We start from the raw sequence: 18,784 nt of genomic DNA, 5'->3' as shown, positions 1-18,784 counted from the left end.
AGGATGTACCAGATGACCTTGATGGTGCCCCCATTGAGGAAGAGCTTGATGGTGCACCTCTAGAAGATGTGGATGGAATTCCTATTGATGCTACTCCCATTGATGATCTTGATGGGGTCCCTATAAAGAGCCTTGATGATGATCTTGATGGAGTGCCTTGTAAGTTCAGATTTCAAACTGATGATCTAATAAGTTGGATTCCAAAACTCTTTAATTTCCACACATGTCGATGAAGTTTAAGTTGTCATTATTTTTTTCTGTCTCTTATTTCTGACTTTTCAAAATTCAGATACCCAATAATACATTTGACCAGGAAGACTGTAGGCAAAATCTTGTGCTCAGTTTTATTTATCATCCCAGATTCCTTGTTTCGTCAGTTCTCTTTTTGTTCATAGTTTATGGGTTCAGTTTTCCTAGTTGCCTAAAATCATTTTTGGAAATAGGAAGTGTACACAGTCTTTAGTACATTTGAATGACATGAAAAGATTGAACAATGTGGGAATTGTATAGTTTAAACAGTAATTAGGTAGAGATAATAAAGATTTTTTTTTTAATGCCACAACTTCCCCATTTGCTTGAAATCATAATAACTTGTATATTCTGAATTGACACATAACATGTTCAAAATTTGGTCATTAGTCATAATTCTTGACACTAGCATTATTAGTCCATGTGTGGCCTTATTTTACTTTTCAGTAATATAGTGAATGCTCATGAACTATTTAGTCATCCCCTAGTTGTCAGGGTTAATGTCTTATCTTTCCTCAATAGTGGATGCAACTGAGGACTCAAAGAAGAATGAGCCCATATTTAAAGTTGCCCCATCAAAATGGGAAGCTGTAGATGAATCTGAATTGGAAGCACAGGGTGAGTAAAAAGGACAATAAATACTAGGTTTAAAAAATTGAATACTTAAAATTATTAGAGTGTGGGTTTTTGGTTTTGTTTTGTTTTTGGTTTTTTTTGTATTTTATAATGTTTCAACCTTAAGACCCACAGTTATTTATTTTATGTCTAGTGGTTTAGTTTTCATTATGGTTGCTGTTACAATTTTCTTAGATCTTTTAGTTTGGATGTTTTGGGAGTAATCAGAGAAATCACTAAAACCTTTCAGTTAAGGCATTTCAATAGAAAATGTAGATGGGAGGTAATACCTACTTAGAAATTTATTTAGAGGTCACTTTAGAGAAACCAGGCTTTGATCTTCCTGTAATGCTTGACTTATTAGTTGCAGTTTAGACCTGCTTTTCATACTTACTTTGGACATGTGTCCTTAGTATTTATATCCGTAATTATTAATATTTGTAGGTTCTAATGAAATAAATGTTACCACCTAGCACAAAAATAAGAATGATAACTTTGTCACTTCATGAATTTGAGTAAAATTATAGCCTAGGTGTGAGGAAAGAAAGAAATTTATCACATAGAAAAGGCTATTCAAAGAATAGATAATTGTAGATAACTTTTTACAAACTTCTATAAACTTCCAATTCTAATGCTTCTGTAATATAAACTTTCAATTCTAAAGTTTCAATTCTAAAACTTTTCAATTTTGCCCTTATGTGCTACTGCAAAAATGCTAATTTACCTTTTGGAATTACACCCTTTTTTTTCCTTCCACTCAGCTGTAACAACTTCTAAATGGGAGTTATTTGACCAGCATGAAGAATCAGAAGAAGAAGAAAATCAAAAGTAAGAAACATACTTAGTTTCTTATTGCATATATGCTCCCTTTTTAATTAAGAGATATGCTTGAAATAACAGTGAAGAGGACAACTTCACTTTTAAACTTGTTGAGAGGATCATTTTTAGTTGTCATTGTTTTTTTAGTGAGAAGAGCTTTTGGCTTCTGGTCTTGATGGATCTGGTTTCACTTTGTTTCTGAGTTGATTTTTCTATTGTAGGTATATATATTCTCAGTTGGTAGTTACTAAATGGTCAACTGCATTTATTTCAAATCTTTGTCATCAGGTATTGTTTTGACTCCACAAAAAGTGATTTTTAAAATGTGAATGGGAAAGTTATTATTTAAATTGTACATTGCTAAGCATTGCATTATGGCCATTCTGTTATTTATATGTAAACATGTTAAAAGAACTAAGAATAACTAACAGAAAAAAAGCTTTCCTTTAACATGTAGAAAAATTTTGCTCTTGGGTAATCACCCCAGGATTGTTTTTGTATTAACATTGAATGTGACTCTAGGAATACTGCTCCCAGTTTCTCCTGGCATGTTTGTCTTGGTAGTTTTTATGTAGAACTTGACACCTTTTTAAAATCATTGCAAGGAAGTTGATTTTATTTTTTATTTTATTTTATTTTTAAGATTTTATTTATTTATTTGACAGAGAGAGATCACAAGTAGATGGAGAGGCAGGCAGAGAGAGAGAGGGAAGCTCTCTGCTGAGCAGAGAGCCCGATGCGGGACTCGATCCCAGGACCCTGAGATAATGACCTGAGCCAAAGGCAGCGGCTTAATCCACTGAGCCACCCAGGTGCCCCAGAAGTTGATTTTATTAAATAGAACAGATAACCTCAAGAACACAAAGCAGAAGTTTCAATTAAAAAGAAATTTTTTTTTTTTTAAAAATGATTCTCAAATTGAAGAGTGAACAAAGGAGAAAGTCTGTTTTGTGTCCCAGCACACTTTAGGTATTTGTATGGATTCAGAAAGTGGGTATTAGTAGCATTTAGATTGTTAAGGAAATATGATTGATCAGCATATGTGGGAGCACAGTTGATATGCTGAGGAAAACTTCGCAACAGTGATGTCTTTCCAGAAATATTGGGATTATCAGAACTAGTCAGCAGTGATGGTGACAAAATATTTACAAAATGTAGATGTGGTTTCTTGTTGGAAGTACCTTTCTAGGTCTGTTTAGTAGGAGTACAGGAATTGAGACAGGCCAGTTTGCTTTAAAATAATGCTTTAACCTTTTTTTTAATGTCTGTAATACATCATTATTAACATCTCACCATTGTAGCATCACTGGTGTAAAATAATTATGTGTATTTATGAGATAATTATTTAATTTAGGGGGAAGGAAGGGTAGAAAATGCCATTGGATATTTCTTCAGTTTGTTTTATTTCTAAAAGTTTTAACTTTTTTTTTTTTTTTTTTTTCATTTTTTTTTTTTTTTAAAAGTTTTTTTTTTTTTTTTTTTTTTTTTGCATAAATTTGATATTTAAAGTTTGGAATGTGACTGCATTTTAGTGTTGACAGAATAATCATGTTTATACAGCAAGGCCTGGATCACAGGAAATAAAATTTTAATTTTGATTTTTCATAAGAGCTCCAAATCACAATAACGTAAAAATAATTTTATGAAAGTACAAAGCAAGGAAAAGACTTTTTTCCCCATACACGTTTTTGGTCCTTGAAATTTTCTTATGCATCACTACTGCTCTCTAGTGGCTGAATCCAAAATGCCATTTTGAAACTATTAATTAATTTTTTATGGCAGAAAAGTGATTAAAAGAAAACATAGCCCTACTGTTGTTTTGTAGAAAACTTCCAAGTAGTAACTTAATTTCATTTATAGTGAATTCTGTATGGTTTTATAGACTTGAATTTGCATTTCTTTAAAAGAGTAAGATGAAACTATGTTGAGATCTGAACCAAGCACTGGTAACTAAGAGCTAAAGTCAAAGCCAATGAGAACAGACTGCTTGGGCCCTGAAAAATTAAAATAGCAATTGTAAAACAAATACATATTTCAGGTTGTGAAGTGTAGCTTACTTTGAAAGTAAATAATGTGGTTAATGTGTGGTGTCTTGCCATCTAGATCCTTTCTCTGTCTACATAAAACATGCATAACTATTTTATTTATTTATTTATTTATTTATATTTTTAAGGATTTTATTTATTTATTTGACAGAGATACAGGGAGAGAGAGGGAACACAAGCAGGGGGCGTGGGAGAGGGAGAAGCAGGCTCCTCGCTGAGCAGGGAGCCTAATATGGGGCTCGATCCCAGGACCCTGGGATCATCATGACCTTAGCCAAAGGCATATCCTTAATGACAGAGCCACCCAGGCACCCCCATGTATATCTATTTTAAGCATGAATGATATAATGTATACTGCACATACTATTCTCTGACCCCATTTTTTACTTAAGTGTCATGGGCATTTTTCTTTGTCAATCCATATAGTTATTGCTCTGTATTTGTCTGTAATTGAAAGCATTCAGGTAAATGTTGAAGGATGTTTAAGGAATATTTGAATTTGCAAAAAAATTGCTGAAAATTTGTAAATAACAGGCTGGAATTGGTTAAGTAATTTCCATTGCTTAGATACCACAATTTAATTGTGTCTCGTCCTTTTTGAGTGCCCCTTTCTGGAATAATCACAGCAAACCTCTGTATTTACACATACACAGGCCTATAGTTTAGCCATTTAAAAGCATCTGAAACACTTATAAAGCATTTATGCACCATAAAACAAGAAATTCTTATGTTTAAAAAAATTAACTAAAAACTGCATTTAGGAAGTTTCTGACAAATTAATGAGAAGTGTTAAGTTAAAGATTTATTTCCAAAAAGGATATTGGTTTTTTAGAAATAGTTTCCTTTTACTGTTTTCTTTAAGTATTATAGTGAGTTGTATCTTTATGTGGTACTAATGATTTGTGGGGCTCTTAGAGTAAAAAGTTTGTAAAACATTTTAGTTATGTTCAGGAAAGGACATTTGGGTAAGGTATTACAAAGCTAGTAGCATAGTCTTAATACCAAATTTCTGATTCTGAATTGCGAGCACTTTCTTTTTATCTGCCTTCCTTACATTTTCCTTGTCATTCTGTGAGTTCTGTTATCAGTCTTTCAAATTATTTTTATCTAGAACAAATTTGGTTGTAACTACTTTCATATTATTATGAATAGCTTTAAATATATACTGAAAGGACCCCTGCTTATATGTCATAATCAATATTGTTTATAAAAGGAATTTTGTTTGTATATACATAAACATTCTGAGTTTGTGTGTGGATGACATGTCTTGCCCAGATTTGACATATATGTACACAACAAAGCCCTGTCCCAGAGCATACAGCTTTTTTGGGCCCCTTCAATTGTGTTTCAAGAACATTTTTACCAGTCTCTGTTCAGCAGTGAGGACCAACTTTGCACATAGTTGCTTGCCTATCTGTTTCCACTATATTGTTTGTGAAGGGTAGATTATTTTCTTCTTTGTATCTTTACCCTTGGCAATCACTTAGTTTTTCATTTTCTTCTTGGCTGATGTAGAACCAGTACAGTTTTCAAAATCAACTCTGACATGAGTACTAATGTGTGATAATATTTAAAATTTATACTTTGCTTTATTTCTAGGGTTATGTGCTAATCAGATAAGGTCTTTACATGGTACATTATTTCATAGTTAACTGTGTGACACAAACTCATGTATTTTCCATTGTATAGCCTCTGCTGAAGAAAAGGTAAATCCATTTGGCTTTTTTAGTGTTAGGCTTCCCAAACTCATGCTTAACTGGAAAATTTGGGGAATCATTGCCTGATGATTCATTTCACTTAACACTGCAAGAAAAGTTTGTTGCAGAATGAAAGGCACACAGATAACATTTAACACACACAGAATTTTTTAAAATGATTATGCTGAAGCTAAAAATTTCTATATGGAAGAAACCCAAGAGTTTTATAAAATTGTAGTATTTGGTAAAATATTTTCTAGAAATGTTTTAGTGATGAATTGGCCTCTTAACGTTTTGTTAACATTATTTACAGGTTGAGACATTGAAAAATAAAAAAGCCAGACTGTAAAATGTAACATTTTTTTCCTGCCTTAACATATGATATATTCTGTTTATTTCCAGTCAAGAAGAAGAAAGTGAAGATGAAGAAGATACTCAAAGTTCCAAATCAGAAGAACATCATTTGTACTCTAATCCAATCAAAGAAGAAATGACTGAGTCCAAGTTCTCTAAGTACTCTGAAATGAGTGAGGAAAAACGAGCTAAACTTCGTGAAATTGAAGTTAGTATGGCAATGAGGTTGAAACTATGCTTTACTGGCCGCCTTTCTCTATTCCACCAACCTAGGTTCCCTCTAGGCATCATTCCTTTGTATACTATGTTCTCTGTGCCTGGAAACCTTCATACCACCTGACTTACTGTAGGCCTCTTGGTTCAAGCATCCCTTCTCTCCTGCTATCCTTTTTTTTTACACTTCAGCATTTGCTTACTTCTCCCTATTTATTTCTCTTGTGATTTTACGTGTATTGTGGTGTGTGTTTATTTAATTTTGTATTCTTAGCTTGCTTGTTTAATGTCTCTATCCCTGACAAGGCTGTGATTTACGTGAGGGGAAAGGGCTGTGGCGCTTGTCTGTTCATCATCATAAATCTAGTGCCTGGCACAGAGGAGATCCTTTTAAGATATTGATTCTTCCGGGCGCCTGGGTGGCTCAGTGGGTTAAGCCACTGCCTTCGGCTCAGGTCATGATCTCAGGGTCCTGGGATCGAGGCCCGCATCGGGCTCTCTGCTCAGCAAGGAGCCTGCTTCCTCCTCCCTCTCTGCCTGCCTCTCTGCCTGCTTGTGATCTCTCTCTGTCAAATAAATAAATAAAATCTTTAAAAAAAAAAAAAAAAGATATTGATTCTTCCAATGAGTACATTACATTTGGCATTATGAAGTCCATAACGTTTGAGTGCACATAGTATGTAACAAGGAAAAGAGAGGTTTTCTGGCACATTCAAATTATGTGATCATTTTAAGTATCTGCATCCTTTTGGGGTGGGGAGAGTAGACATTAAGTGGGACTTAACAGTAAGACAGGGGAAAACTTACGACAATGAGTCCGAACAATCTCAAGCAGATTTTTCCCTCCTTCAATACCCTCTCCTTTTTTAATGCCTTTTTTATTACCAAAACTAGTCAGACATCTCAGAGAAGGATGGGTGTTGTAATGGGAACCTTTCCTCATTCCTTGCCCCAAGGAGATGAAACATTCCCAGTAAACGCTGGTGTAGCACTCAGCCCAGAGTCTCAGAAGTGTATATGAGAGTGTATTTTTAATTCTTTATCCGTTAATTTAACTAACAGTATCTCTTGCATGCCTACTGTGTATCAGCACTATTCCTCTTAATACTTTATAATATCTGCCATAGTGGTTTCCTTGTTTCCAGTTCTCTAATACTGTTGCACTGGTACAAGTTTTTGCCAAACTCTTTCTTGGATATCACCAAGCCAGAATGTTAACAGGGAAAGTATTTTGTTTTAACCTACACGGAATGAGTATACTGTGTATTATAAGTGAAGAGGAGAGATTTTCAGAGTTAACATGTTGATTCATTTTTCCTGGGATGTAATTATATACATTCCTTATAAATTTTTTAGGGGCAGAAATGTATCAATGAAAGTATTCTACCTGTGGGTTTTCTCCAAGCTGCACATGCCCCTTCTTAACTTTCAGAACGCTTCCCAACCTTACTGAACTCTGCTTTGCTGGAGTTGAATAAAAATATATTTTCTTGATAGTGAAGTTACCCCTTTTAAATGCCAAAACTGTTGGATAGTTTTTAAACACTCCTATTTCCTTATTGGCTTAAATTGGAGAAGAAAGCCACATAATTTACTTTTTGGTAACTTGGATGGCTTTTATGAACATTATTATTTCCACACTGTATCTGTCTCTGTGTGTGTGTGTGTGTGTTTACATGCATCCATTTCCATACTTCTGTGCTCTTTGATTGTCTGGCCTTTCCGTTGTTACATACTCTGATTGTTTCTCCTATTCATGTAGTGCCTACTTCTCACAATTTACTGCCCTTTTTTGAGATTTAAGTTGTGAACCACATCCCTAATTTTAAAATCTAGGTCTTGGCTTCATTTTAGAGTTATCTAATTTTTCTCCATTGTTTAAGATTTAGTTGTATGGAATAAAGATTCACAACTGGTGGCAAATTTGAACTAGAACTCAGGGTTCATGAGATTTATTCCTGTCCTCTTTCTGCCCCTAAATTTGATCCAGGATCTGTGTGCTTTCTACCTCCACCTCCAGCATCCTCTAAGTTCTTATGCTTTTCAACTTACATGACCTTCCTTAGTTCAATAAGGATATATATATATAAGGTCATTATTATAGTGTTATATGTTGTTATATTACTATAAATTACTGTAACAAAATTATATATTGTAGTTTTTCTTTTTGAAAACTCTTTTCAAATATATTGTAATAAAGTTGTCTATAGCTGAGCATTTTTAAGTTTTTATTTAAATTCCAGTTAGATAACACACAGTGTAGTATTCGTTTCAGGCACACAGCGCAGTAATTCAGCCGTGCCATACCAGCTGGTGCTCATCACAGGTGTACTCCTTAATCCCCATCACCTATTTCACCCATCCCTGCCTCCCTCCTCCCCTCTGATAACTGTCGGTTTGTCAATTTGTTCTCTGTGGTTAAGAGTCTGTTTCTTAGTTTGCGTCTCTCTCCCTTCCCCCTGGCTTTGTTCATTTGTTTTGTTTCTTAGATTCTATATATGAATGAAAACATATGGTATTCGTCTTTGACTGGTTTCAGTTATATAGCTGAACATTTTTTAGCATGGGATTAATAAAACCAAAGAATTTGTGTTATAAAATACTGACATTCTTCACAAAGCACTTAGAAAACATGCAGGCATAGAGTATTACTGGTGTTGGCTAGAAGGAAGTACTTAATCTTTCAGATAACTGCTTAGAGCCTGACCTATGTTGGAGTTGTCTTTTCTTATTCTGTTTGCATCCCCACTTCTAACAACAAGGTTGGAGGTGTGGAATGCTTGGGTTGGTTGGTGGTGTGGGGGGCTATCTTCTTTGTTGTTGGAGCAGAAAGACCTTTTTTTTTTGCCTTGGTCCCAGAGGAAAAAGTGGGTAGTTGAGTTGGAAGGTGAACCTTGTTGCTGTCCCAGGGCAACAGGGAGATAAGTAGCTGGCAATCAAGCCATTACCTGTGCTGTTCTTATTTGAGTTGGGACCTTTTGTCACCTGTTTTCTGGGTGCCCCGGACTTGTGTTTGTTCCTCAGTTAGGCCACATGAGCAGGTACTATAAGGATTTTATAATGATTTTTAAAAAGATTTTTAAGGAATGCCTTTCATTCTCCAAAGTAGCACTCGGGTCTATTTGACCTTTGGGTGCTTAACTCTTAAACTGATTTGTCGCAAATGCATTCTGTAGAACGGAGTCACTTTAGTCATAGGAGGCTACACACAGTGGTGAGGTGAGACATTTACATTTCTTCCCCCTTTCCCCTCTCTCTTACCCTTATGTCTTCCGTGTTTTAAAATGTAGTCCTCATTAAAACAACAAAACGCAAAGATTTTTTTAAGCATTTTGAAAATGGCAGGAACTTGAAATCTCTGATTATAAACGACCCTTAATTATAGAAGTGGAAGGAGAAAAAGGGCAAAAATTGGGAAATGTATGAGAAATGTTCATGAAGTCAAAAATAGTGAAAGTAACACTTTGAATGGAAGAAAGTTTTTGTAACTTGTTGCCATTCTGTTGGAAAACTTCATATGTAGTGGGGGGGGGGAACCTAAAACAAATGAGGTCTTGTTTCCAAATAAAAATGAAACATTTATAATAACATTTAGTCCATTTAAAGGACCTATCAGTGCTTAATAAAATAGGTCAAGATGTTTGCATATATAGTAATTCTGTTAGACAAGAATGTTTCCTTCCCCTCTTTGAGTGAAACAAGGTGGACAGGTTTGGTACTATAACTCAGTGGATCTGTATGTGCTTTCTGTGTCCACCTCCAACATCCTCTGAGTTCTCATGCATTTCATCTTACTTGTTCTCCCTTAGTTCAGTAAAGATGTATATATATCTTTAGATTATAATTTAAATATATATTTTTATAATACGTATTAATATAATTATGTTTATATTAATATAACAGATAATAAAGTATATATTTATATATGTAACATAAGTGAACCTATAGAGAATGTGTATTAACATACAATATGTATTAAAATAAAATACATAATACATGTGCAAACAGTGGTGAATAGTTTTGTACGAATAGTTCTGAGCTCATATGGATAAATGATAAACAGAATTGGAAGATTTTCTAATCTTTTTTTATTAGTATGTGCTCTATATTTCTACTGTGGTTTAACCTTTTCTTAATGTCTTGATGTTCAGTGATTGCACTATACTGTAAATAGAGTGAAACCTTCAAACTCTACAGCTCTGTGTTTGGTCCTACGTGAACTATAAAGAATGCTGCTTAAAAAAAAAAAATTGTTATGTATCTTGTGTTGTGCTTGCTGTCCTATCTTGTTGAAAGTAGGTTGTGCTTAGCAGCCTTGCCTTTCACATTTGGGGATCCAGATAGCAAATTCATTATCATTGTGCTGAGGTAATAAGTAGATTCTTAATAGTAGTTCATGGGTTTTTGAGTCATCTCATGTGGCTGTATAGAGAGCACGTGGGCCCACATGTGATCACTTGATTTCTGCATGGCTGAGCTCTCTAACAAGTGGCTTTCAGATAAGGGAACTTTATGTTGGTGTTATATTTTTGACTGAGTTCTAATCAGTTACTACTTTGTGCTGTGTTTCTGTTTTTTTCTTTTTACACACATATTTCAAAGGAAAAACATTTTTTTGAGAAGTAAAGCACTAAAAAAACTATAGTGATGAAAAGATTTATTTTAAAATATCTTCTTTCACAGCTCAAAGTTATGAAGTTTCAGGATGAATTGGAATCTGGAAAAAGACCTAAAAAACCAGGCCAAAGCTTTCAGGAGCAAGTAGAACATTACAGAGATAAACTTCTTCAACGAGTAAGGAATAAGTATATTCAATAATATGCATTTTCCAAAGTTAACTTGTTTGACTACTAGGATATTGGTATATTGGTATAGTTAAGGAAATGTATATCTTAGATTACATCCTTTCATGTGTAAATGCTGAATACTGATAGACAGGAACATTTGAAATTTGATGTTTTGCAATTATTTCAACTTGGAAAAGAGTCTCAGGGCAACAGCACACTACTTTGTTCTGGATATGCTACCTGTGAACTAGAAAATCTGCTAAGAGCATGCTTTTAAAACTGGAAGACAGTATATTATGAAACTTCAACGTTTGTGACAGTGAAATGCCAGCAACCCTCAGCAGTGGCACAAAGACAAAGATGGAATTAGTTTGGGAAGTTGATTTAGGACTCCTTTTCCATTGTTTCCAAAGAGGGACACCAAGTAGTAGAATACCTCATCAGTGAATTCTAATCCTTGAATTCTTTATGCGTAAAAAATATGTGGCTATATACAGAGAATTTAGAACGCATGTTAATTGTTGAAAGAACCCTGGAATTTTATTGGGACTGCTATTAATTTTTACCTGTATCTTGACTATCATTACAAAAAGACTAGAGAGAGAGAGAGATAAGAACAAGCTAGAACAGAATTAGACTCACTAAAGCTATTGATGGCAGAGGACTGGTGATGGGAGCAGCAGTGTATCAGATAGCTTTGGTGCTGCACACACCTGTGTGGTCTTGGTGCCCCCCTTCCCTGTGTGCCTTCACTATGTGCTCCTAGGCAAGTCGCTGAGGCCTGCTTTTCTCTGCGAAACTAGATCAATAGCCCCAGTTTTGTAGGATTGTGAGATAATAGCTAACTCTTTATAGGATTAAATTGTTTAAAATATTTTAAGTATTTTACCTAGTTTGATTCCTATAAAATTATTAATTAGGAAAATAGTTCCTACAGATCACCAGAGGAAGATGGCATCCCCTGCATTACTTTTAAATCTGTACTCTAAATCTTACATTTCAAAAAAAGAAAAATGACATTTTTCAAAGGTGTATCTGTACTCCCTGAATCTTTAGAGTTGGTGGCAGGTATTTGATCTGCATGGAAGACTAAACCTTGAGATACTCACTGGTCCTGATGATTGTAATGCATGTAATAATATTTTAATCTCTTTGCATTCCATGGTTGTAACTGGAGAGGAGGATGTGTTTCTTGAAGGTATATACCAAGGGTCAGGAGACTCATCACCTCACAGGCCATCACCTCATTTTAAATAAGCTTATTAGAACATAGAACATGTGCCTTAACTTATGTATTATCGATAGTGGATTTTGGACTGTTATGAGAGCGTTGAATCCAGGGACAGAAAATGTATGTGACCCACAGAGCAGAAAGTATTTACTATCTGGTTGTTGTTAAGAGTATTTCTGTTTGCAGCGTCTGCTATAGGCTGTTTATCAGCAACCAGGTAGCTTTCTTGATGCATATAAATCATAGAGAAATTAAATTCCTATTAATGAAGAGCTAAGTTGGCTTTATGGGTTTATTTTCTGTAGCCACTCCCTTAATTATCAATAGAAATAATTTCAGCTGAGAAGTGGTGATTGTAGCAGTGGGAAAAAGCAGATAGGTCATCTTTCTGGTTTTTATAATTGTATAGTCATGTAGTCAGTTTGCACTTTTATAAATTAGGTTGTAAAATTTCCATTAAAAGTGATACCTGTTATTAATAAGATTTTCTTAAGGACGATTATTGGGAATAACTATTTTTCTTTTCAGCCTATTGCTTTGGAGAGAGCTCTCAGATTAAATCAACTTGTTACAGAATCACAACTATTTTATTGTAGTTTAAGATAGAAGGGGCAGTATATTGTTGGCATTTTCCTTTTTTTTTTTTTTTTTTTTAAGTGGAGGGACAAAGGAAGTAGTTAAGAATCCTTCTCTAGAGCTTGGACTCAAATCCTGACTTCACCATCCAGTGTGACTATGAAATGGTACTTAACCTTTCTGAGTCTCATTTTTCATCTCTTGAATGAGGATATTAGTAATATGCCTAGGGATGTTTTGAAGTATTACATGCAATGTTATATGGAAAGTTGTTTAGTAATTATTTGGTCTATGGTAGGGACTCAGTAACTGGTCAGTATAAGTAGAAGAAATAACTAGTTTTCCTGGAAGAGTAGGTATTTTTTTTTTTAAATGGCATTATACCTTCAGTAGTGATTTAAAAAGTGAAACATTATTGCATAAATGAGATTAACTCAGATTGGTATTTTTTAATGACTAAATATTCTTTCTTTAAAAAAAATAAAACAGGAGAAAGAGAAAGAATTAGAAAGAGAACGAGAAAGAGATAAAAAGGATAAAGAAAAATTGGAATCTCGATCCAAAGACAAGAAGGAAAAAGATGAATGTACTCCAACAAGGAAAGAAAGGTATATATTTCTCATTTAATGCCTGTATTGCTTTTTGAACACTACATCAAAAACTAATGATATATACTATATGTTGGCTAATTGAACATAAGAAAAAAAATAAATGACATTACTATGTGCCTTCTCTCCCCACCCCGCCCCCCCCCAAATAAATTAAGTTCTGGGATGATACTTCATTTTGTCATGTTTTCATCACTGATGCCAACAAACTTGAAAAGTATTTTTTTCATGATAAACATGTTTGGCTCCTGCCTGTAGGAGGCAGAATTAACTGAGAAATGGGGCAGTTAGTTGGCACTTGGCTTGGTTAATTAGGACATAATCCCATTGCATGGTTCAAATGGTACCTTAGCCTTAGTTAAGTGCAAGAATTCAGTTACCATATTAGGTATCAACCCTAAGGTTTAAATAACTAAACAGGCTTGCTACATCTTCCTTGTTGCCTCTAGTATAAGCTTTTCTTCTGTGCTGTGCTGAGGCTGCTACCTTTGTGAACTTGAGTCTCCCAGTCCTGTCTAAATGGAGTTTGTGTGCATAGGCCATAAGTACTCACTCCTCACTTTGTCTTCGTTCTAATCAAAATAATTTTCTCTTTTAGTTTTTATTTTACTTTCACAGTTCCCAAATCTCTCGTTTAATAGAGAAAATTGCTTTAGTTAACTGAGATTTTCCTAATATCCAAGTGAATGCAAATAAATTTATTCTGGCTTAGTTACTCTACAGATAATTACAAATAACATAGTATTTATAAAATACTATAATACTATTATACTATAATACTGTTGTAAAATAAAGTACAAATAAAATAGTATACTGATTGGCTAAATGCTAAATTTACCACTTGTTTGTCTGGTTTTTATTATTTTGATATACTTTCAGATTTATAGAAAAGTTACAAAGATAATGTAAAGAATTCCCAGATATCCTTCACCCACATTCTCCAACAAATGTTGAAATAGTTCTACTTTTGTTTAAAATTTTCTCCCTTCCTTTCCCTCCTCCTAGTCATTTAAGAACAACTTGCCAACATGATGCCCCATTTTCTTACATAACCACAATCAAAGTTTCAAGTTTGGAGGATTAACATTAAAACAAATACTATTATCTAACCAGAGACTTTAATGAAATTTTATCCATTGTCCCAGTCTCGTATAGCAAAAGAAACTCCAATTTAGTTGAAATCAGTTTTTGTTTTGATTAAACTGTCTTTGAGACTTTCTTGTTCTTTATAAAGGGCTTTGAATGTTGTTGGAAAATAACATTAACAAGGTTAGTGAAAATAGTGTAAACTGATAGGAATTAATAGCTAATTCAGTAGAAGGAAAATGAATACCTGATCCTTTACTCACTTATGGAATATTTTGGGGGCTTTGTTCCTTAGGAAGAGGCGACACAGCACATCCCCTAGCCCATCTCGCAGTAGCAGTGGTAGACGAGTGAAATCCCCTTCACCCAAATCGGAGCGATCAGAGCGTTCAGAAAGATCTCATAAAGAGAGCTCACGATCCAGGTCATCTCACAAAGATTCTCCTAGAGATGTTAGCAAAAAGGCCAAAAGGTAAATGCAAGTTATTTTTTTGTAATATTTCAAATGCCAGTTTCCTTGTCATTTTTACCAGCTTTTGAAAATAATTTGGCTGGCAGCCATTTTTTAAAAGGGCTTTAGAAAACCAGAGAAGTACACTTCCATTTTAGATTATTCCTTCCCACCTCCCCACCCCAGTCTCCTCATGACTAAAGCACAAGAAGGCTTCCAACAAGTAAAGACCAGCCAAGAATTTTAAACATTATATCCAGTGTTTTCTGTGGACTAGGGGGAGCTGCTTTACTTCTCATTCTGTTCTTCAGTTTCTATAGAATATTCTTTGATTTTGTCAAGGTTGAAAGCAAAATACATTACCTCCTCCCTCCTGCCCCTGCATCTTATTAGCAAGTTCTTGGGTAGATGTTTGTGGAAATAAATACCCTTCTTCAGTGGGTAATTTAAATGTGTGTTATATACTTTTTTTTTCCTTGTAGTTCCAGAAAACTGGTTAAGAAATGTTTTATTCATTTGGTGCTATATATTGGAATTTTCCTGAGAACTAAAACTGCTTTATAGCCTAAAAATTTATTTTTGTGACCATTTTTAGTAAAATTTTTGTAAAAGATAAGTTTTTCCTTTTCTAAATGGCGCTTGCACATATATAAAAAGCACATTTATTTGTTTTGGTAATCTTCATGAACTGCACTTACAGAATTATGGTATCTTAAAAGATTCCCTTGAAAGATACGTAGTAGTTGGTGCTTTTTCCTTCAGGAAGATAGGCTGCTACACTGTTGTGTTGAAAAAAATTTTGTGAATGATCTTAGATGCCGTTTTGAACTTTACCTTGTAGAAGAGGTTTGGATTAGGGGTATATCAATAACCTGTGGAGCTTGTTAAAAATGCAAATTCCCAGTCCTTACTTCTTGGGATTTTGATTAAATAGAGTAGTGGTAGGACTCAGGAATGAGTCTTTTTTAAGTAAGCACACCACTGATTGATGCAGTGCACAGAAGGTATAAAATTGTGTGTGTGTGTATATAAAGTAGGCAAAGTATAAATTTTGGGAAATTTTACAGCCTTTTTTATTTCTGACTTTCATTGTGCTCTGTTTAGGATCATTTTAGATAATTAAAGGATGGTCCATTTTGATCATATAAGTATTTTTGATAAATTGTTTCTGTTTGTTTCCTCAGATCACCATCTGGTTCGAGGACACCTAAAAGGTCTAGGCGATCACGGTCTAGATCCCCTAAAAAGTCAGGGAAGAAATCCAGATCCCAGTCCCGATCTCCACACAGGTCTCATAAAAAGTCAAAGAAAAACAAACACTGACATAAATTTTTAAGATGCTGTCACTTATTGGAAATGCAATTTTGTTTTGTGCCTGAATGGTCTGTTTTTTTAAAAAAAAAAAATAACAAAAAATCAAATGAAAGAGCATTCCTGGATTTTTTGTTTATTTGTTTGTGAATGCATGTGTAAACTCATGAGTAACTGCATCTGTAGACCTGTCCTTGTTTTATATTGTATAAATTACTTTCGTTGTGGCTGTTTCTGAAGATGAAATTTTTATTGTGCTAATGAATTTCATCAGAAATGTGTATAATGGATCTGCTGGCAGTAGTAGTATTTTGTTTTAGGATGTTGTGACTTAGCAAAAATAATACAGATGTCTTCCCCCCTTTTGTAGCTTTGACAATTTGAATTAGATTTCAAATAAAATCTGAACAGAAAACTATAATGTTGTTTTTTTGCCCTATTGGTGACATCAAGTCCCTTAAAGTCCTATTAAGTGAGTTTAGCACTTCTGTTGTGTTTCTTATACTTAAAGCACTTTATAAGCTCCATTGTTCAAGTAGCTAAAGTTTTATATTTACTAAGATAACTATCAAAATTAAGGGACCTGAGATTCCTATTTGGTAGGTTTGCCAACCAACTTCTTCGGTAAGGCTATCTTGGGTAATACTAGTACCCAGAGATCAAAAAACTAAGGAAAGGTGGCATGGTCTTTTTGTTAATGGAATGCCTGGCTGGAATATTTTTTCTTTTATCAAAGAAGCAATATGATTTCAGTGTACTCAGTCTATGTCCTGAGCAACTATTTATTTTAGGAAAAATTAACTCTCCATCTTTTGGTTTCATCTTCTATCATGAAAGAAGTTTATTTATAAAATAAATTTTCTAATAAGAGTTGGCCATAGAAGTTTTTTGTATGATAATTGCCCTTTTATAGTCCTGTGTAGGTTATCTTTCAAACACTGGTATCAGTATATTTCTACAAAGTTCTATTTAAAGCACCTTAGTTGTTTTTTTTGTTTGTTTTTTAAGAATTGAGTTTTAGCTTTACCTTTAAGTAAAGCTTAAAAATAAAATAGTTTTCAGGAAACTTAACATCCAGTGGTTTGTAAATTCAAGGTGCAAAAAGTTGATTTAAACAATTTGCAGAGTTAAATCTGTTACACAGTGGGAATAAAATTGCTGCAGTATGAGAACGAAATAAAACTTGTATAATGTTGATCATAATATTGCTACAATATAATGTAATAAAGGGTTATGTAGTCTTGAACTGACACTACTACTATTTGTGAATCTTTCAGCTTTTCTGGACACGTTATGCAGTGGTTTTGATGTTTTGGTTTTTCCCCCTTAATAGCATAGAAAGCCATTCTAATAATGGATTGTTTTGAGTTACCTTTTTAAAACTATATTTTCAAGTTGCTTTATTTAATGTTGCCTAGTTATAAAATAAAATAAGCTGCACTGATGATGTGGGAAGTAGGTATATTAGCTGGTGGTGAGGTGTGCTATTTCCAAACTGGGCAAACCTACAGCAGCTTTATAAATGAGCCAATCCTGTTATTGGACTGAATGGTTCTTACCAACATGCAATATTGCTTCAAGGTTATTCCCTTATTGTTCACTCTTTTGTTTGTTCATGATGTTAGGGAATGTTAATTCCTAAATGTTGCTTAGAATAATTAAATGTGAACATTTGGTGCTGGTTTTTAAAAACCTACAGATACAGCCATTTTTAAAGGTTTTTAAAAACCTACAGATATAGCCATTTTTCAAGTGTTTTTTTCCTCCCCTGTTGCTAGCCTGGGGGGAGGAAATTTTATATATACCTTTCTTTGCAAATAAATAAATAAATAAATAAATAACAATAATGTTGAGTTCCTGGTGATTTGGGCATTCCATAATTAGTTGGTATCTAATATAGGCTTAGACATAATAATGGCAGGTAATGATTTTTGTGGTCAAATTACAAGGAATGCTTATTTCTCTCTCAAAAAAATATCCTGAAGAAGGAGGAGTGATTAGAAATTGTTAGGTCAGTTTTGGGTACTTATTTGTAGTATTTTTCCTACTGCAGTGGAATTAGCAGTTCTTTTAATGTGGATCCAGGTACAAGGAATATCTTAAGGAGGATTAGATTGGCTTCCTTTGGGGTGGGTGGGTGGGGATTGCTTAGGCTTGATAGAGTATGTGTTCTGTAAAGTTTACTAATGGGTGTATTAGATTGTATTGGATTTTTTTTTTTTCTGGAATTGCAAATGGTTATTTCCAATTTTACTTAGAAAATATCTAGAATAAGCCTGTTTAATTCTTCATGGATTCTATGAAAGTTTAACAAGATCAGAAATTGGTTAATTCTAAGGACGGAGATACTTTACCATTTTTTGAAAAAATAGCGTATTCATGTTTCACATCTAAAGAGCACTCTTCATTAGATAGCAGAATTTTTTCAGGTTGACTAAAATGTTCATAGGATAACTTTCTAGTTATAGGAAATAACCTGGTCCAGCTCTGTAGTAGACAGTTTTGCTCTATCATAGCTACGAGTAAGAGGAAATCCTCGGTTACCTACTCTTTTCACAAAGAGTGTGGCTTAAACTCTTTCCCCTCTGTCCTAACATTTAAACACAGGGATTTCTTACTAGGTTAATACTATTTAATCTCCTCCTACACTGAGAGAAAGTAAATAAATGGTGGTCTATTTCTTACCAAAGAGAGACCTATGATTGAAAAGGATCATGTTTGTGTATCTTTTCTGTGACATTG

At 34.1% G+C, this 18,784-nt stretch overlaps 1 protein-coding gene across 4 annotated transcripts in view; it reads left to right on the top strand.

Annotated features, from left to right (window-relative positions):
* The window catches only part of U2SURP (U2 snRNP associated SURP domain containing), a 54,516-nt gene extending 37,228 nt beyond the window's left edge, over nucleotides 1-17,288 (top strand). For 3 of the 4 annotated variants that reach the window (XM_059391793.1, XM_059391792.1, XM_059391795.1), the window contains 8 exons: nucleotides 3-159; nucleotides 772-867; nucleotides 1,626-1,692; nucleotides 5,828-5,987; nucleotides 10,676-10,786; nucleotides 13,076-13,194; nucleotides 14,576-14,752; nucleotides 15,916-17,288. In XM_059391793.1, coding sequence (XP_059247776.1) covers nucleotides 3-159; nucleotides 772-867; nucleotides 1,626-1,692; nucleotides 5,828-5,987; nucleotides 10,676-10,786; nucleotides 13,076-13,194; nucleotides 14,576-14,752; nucleotides 15,916-16,054 — 1,026 coding nt within the window. In that variant the 3' untranslated portion in view covers nucleotides 16,055-17,288. The remainder of the gene's footprint in view (nucleotides 1-2; nucleotides 160-771; nucleotides 868-1,625; nucleotides 1,693-5,827; nucleotides 5,988-10,675; nucleotides 10,787-13,075; nucleotides 13,195-14,575; nucleotides 14,753-15,915) is intronic. The other variant, XM_059391794.1, reaches the window with a different exon arrangement.
* Nucleotides 17,289-18,784: the final 1,496 nt, after the last annotated feature.

The sequence above is a fragment of the Mustela nigripes genome, chromosome 2 (genome assembly GCF_022355385.1).
Source record: "Mustela nigripes isolate SB6536 chromosome 2, MUSNIG.SB6536, whole genome shotgun sequence".
Taxonomy (NCBI): domain Eukaryota; kingdom Metazoa; phylum Chordata; class Mammalia; order Carnivora; family Mustelidae; genus Mustela; species Mustela nigripes.
The sequence above is the reverse complement of the archived record's forward strand: the minus strand, read 5'-3'. Positions and strand labels throughout refer to the sequence as shown.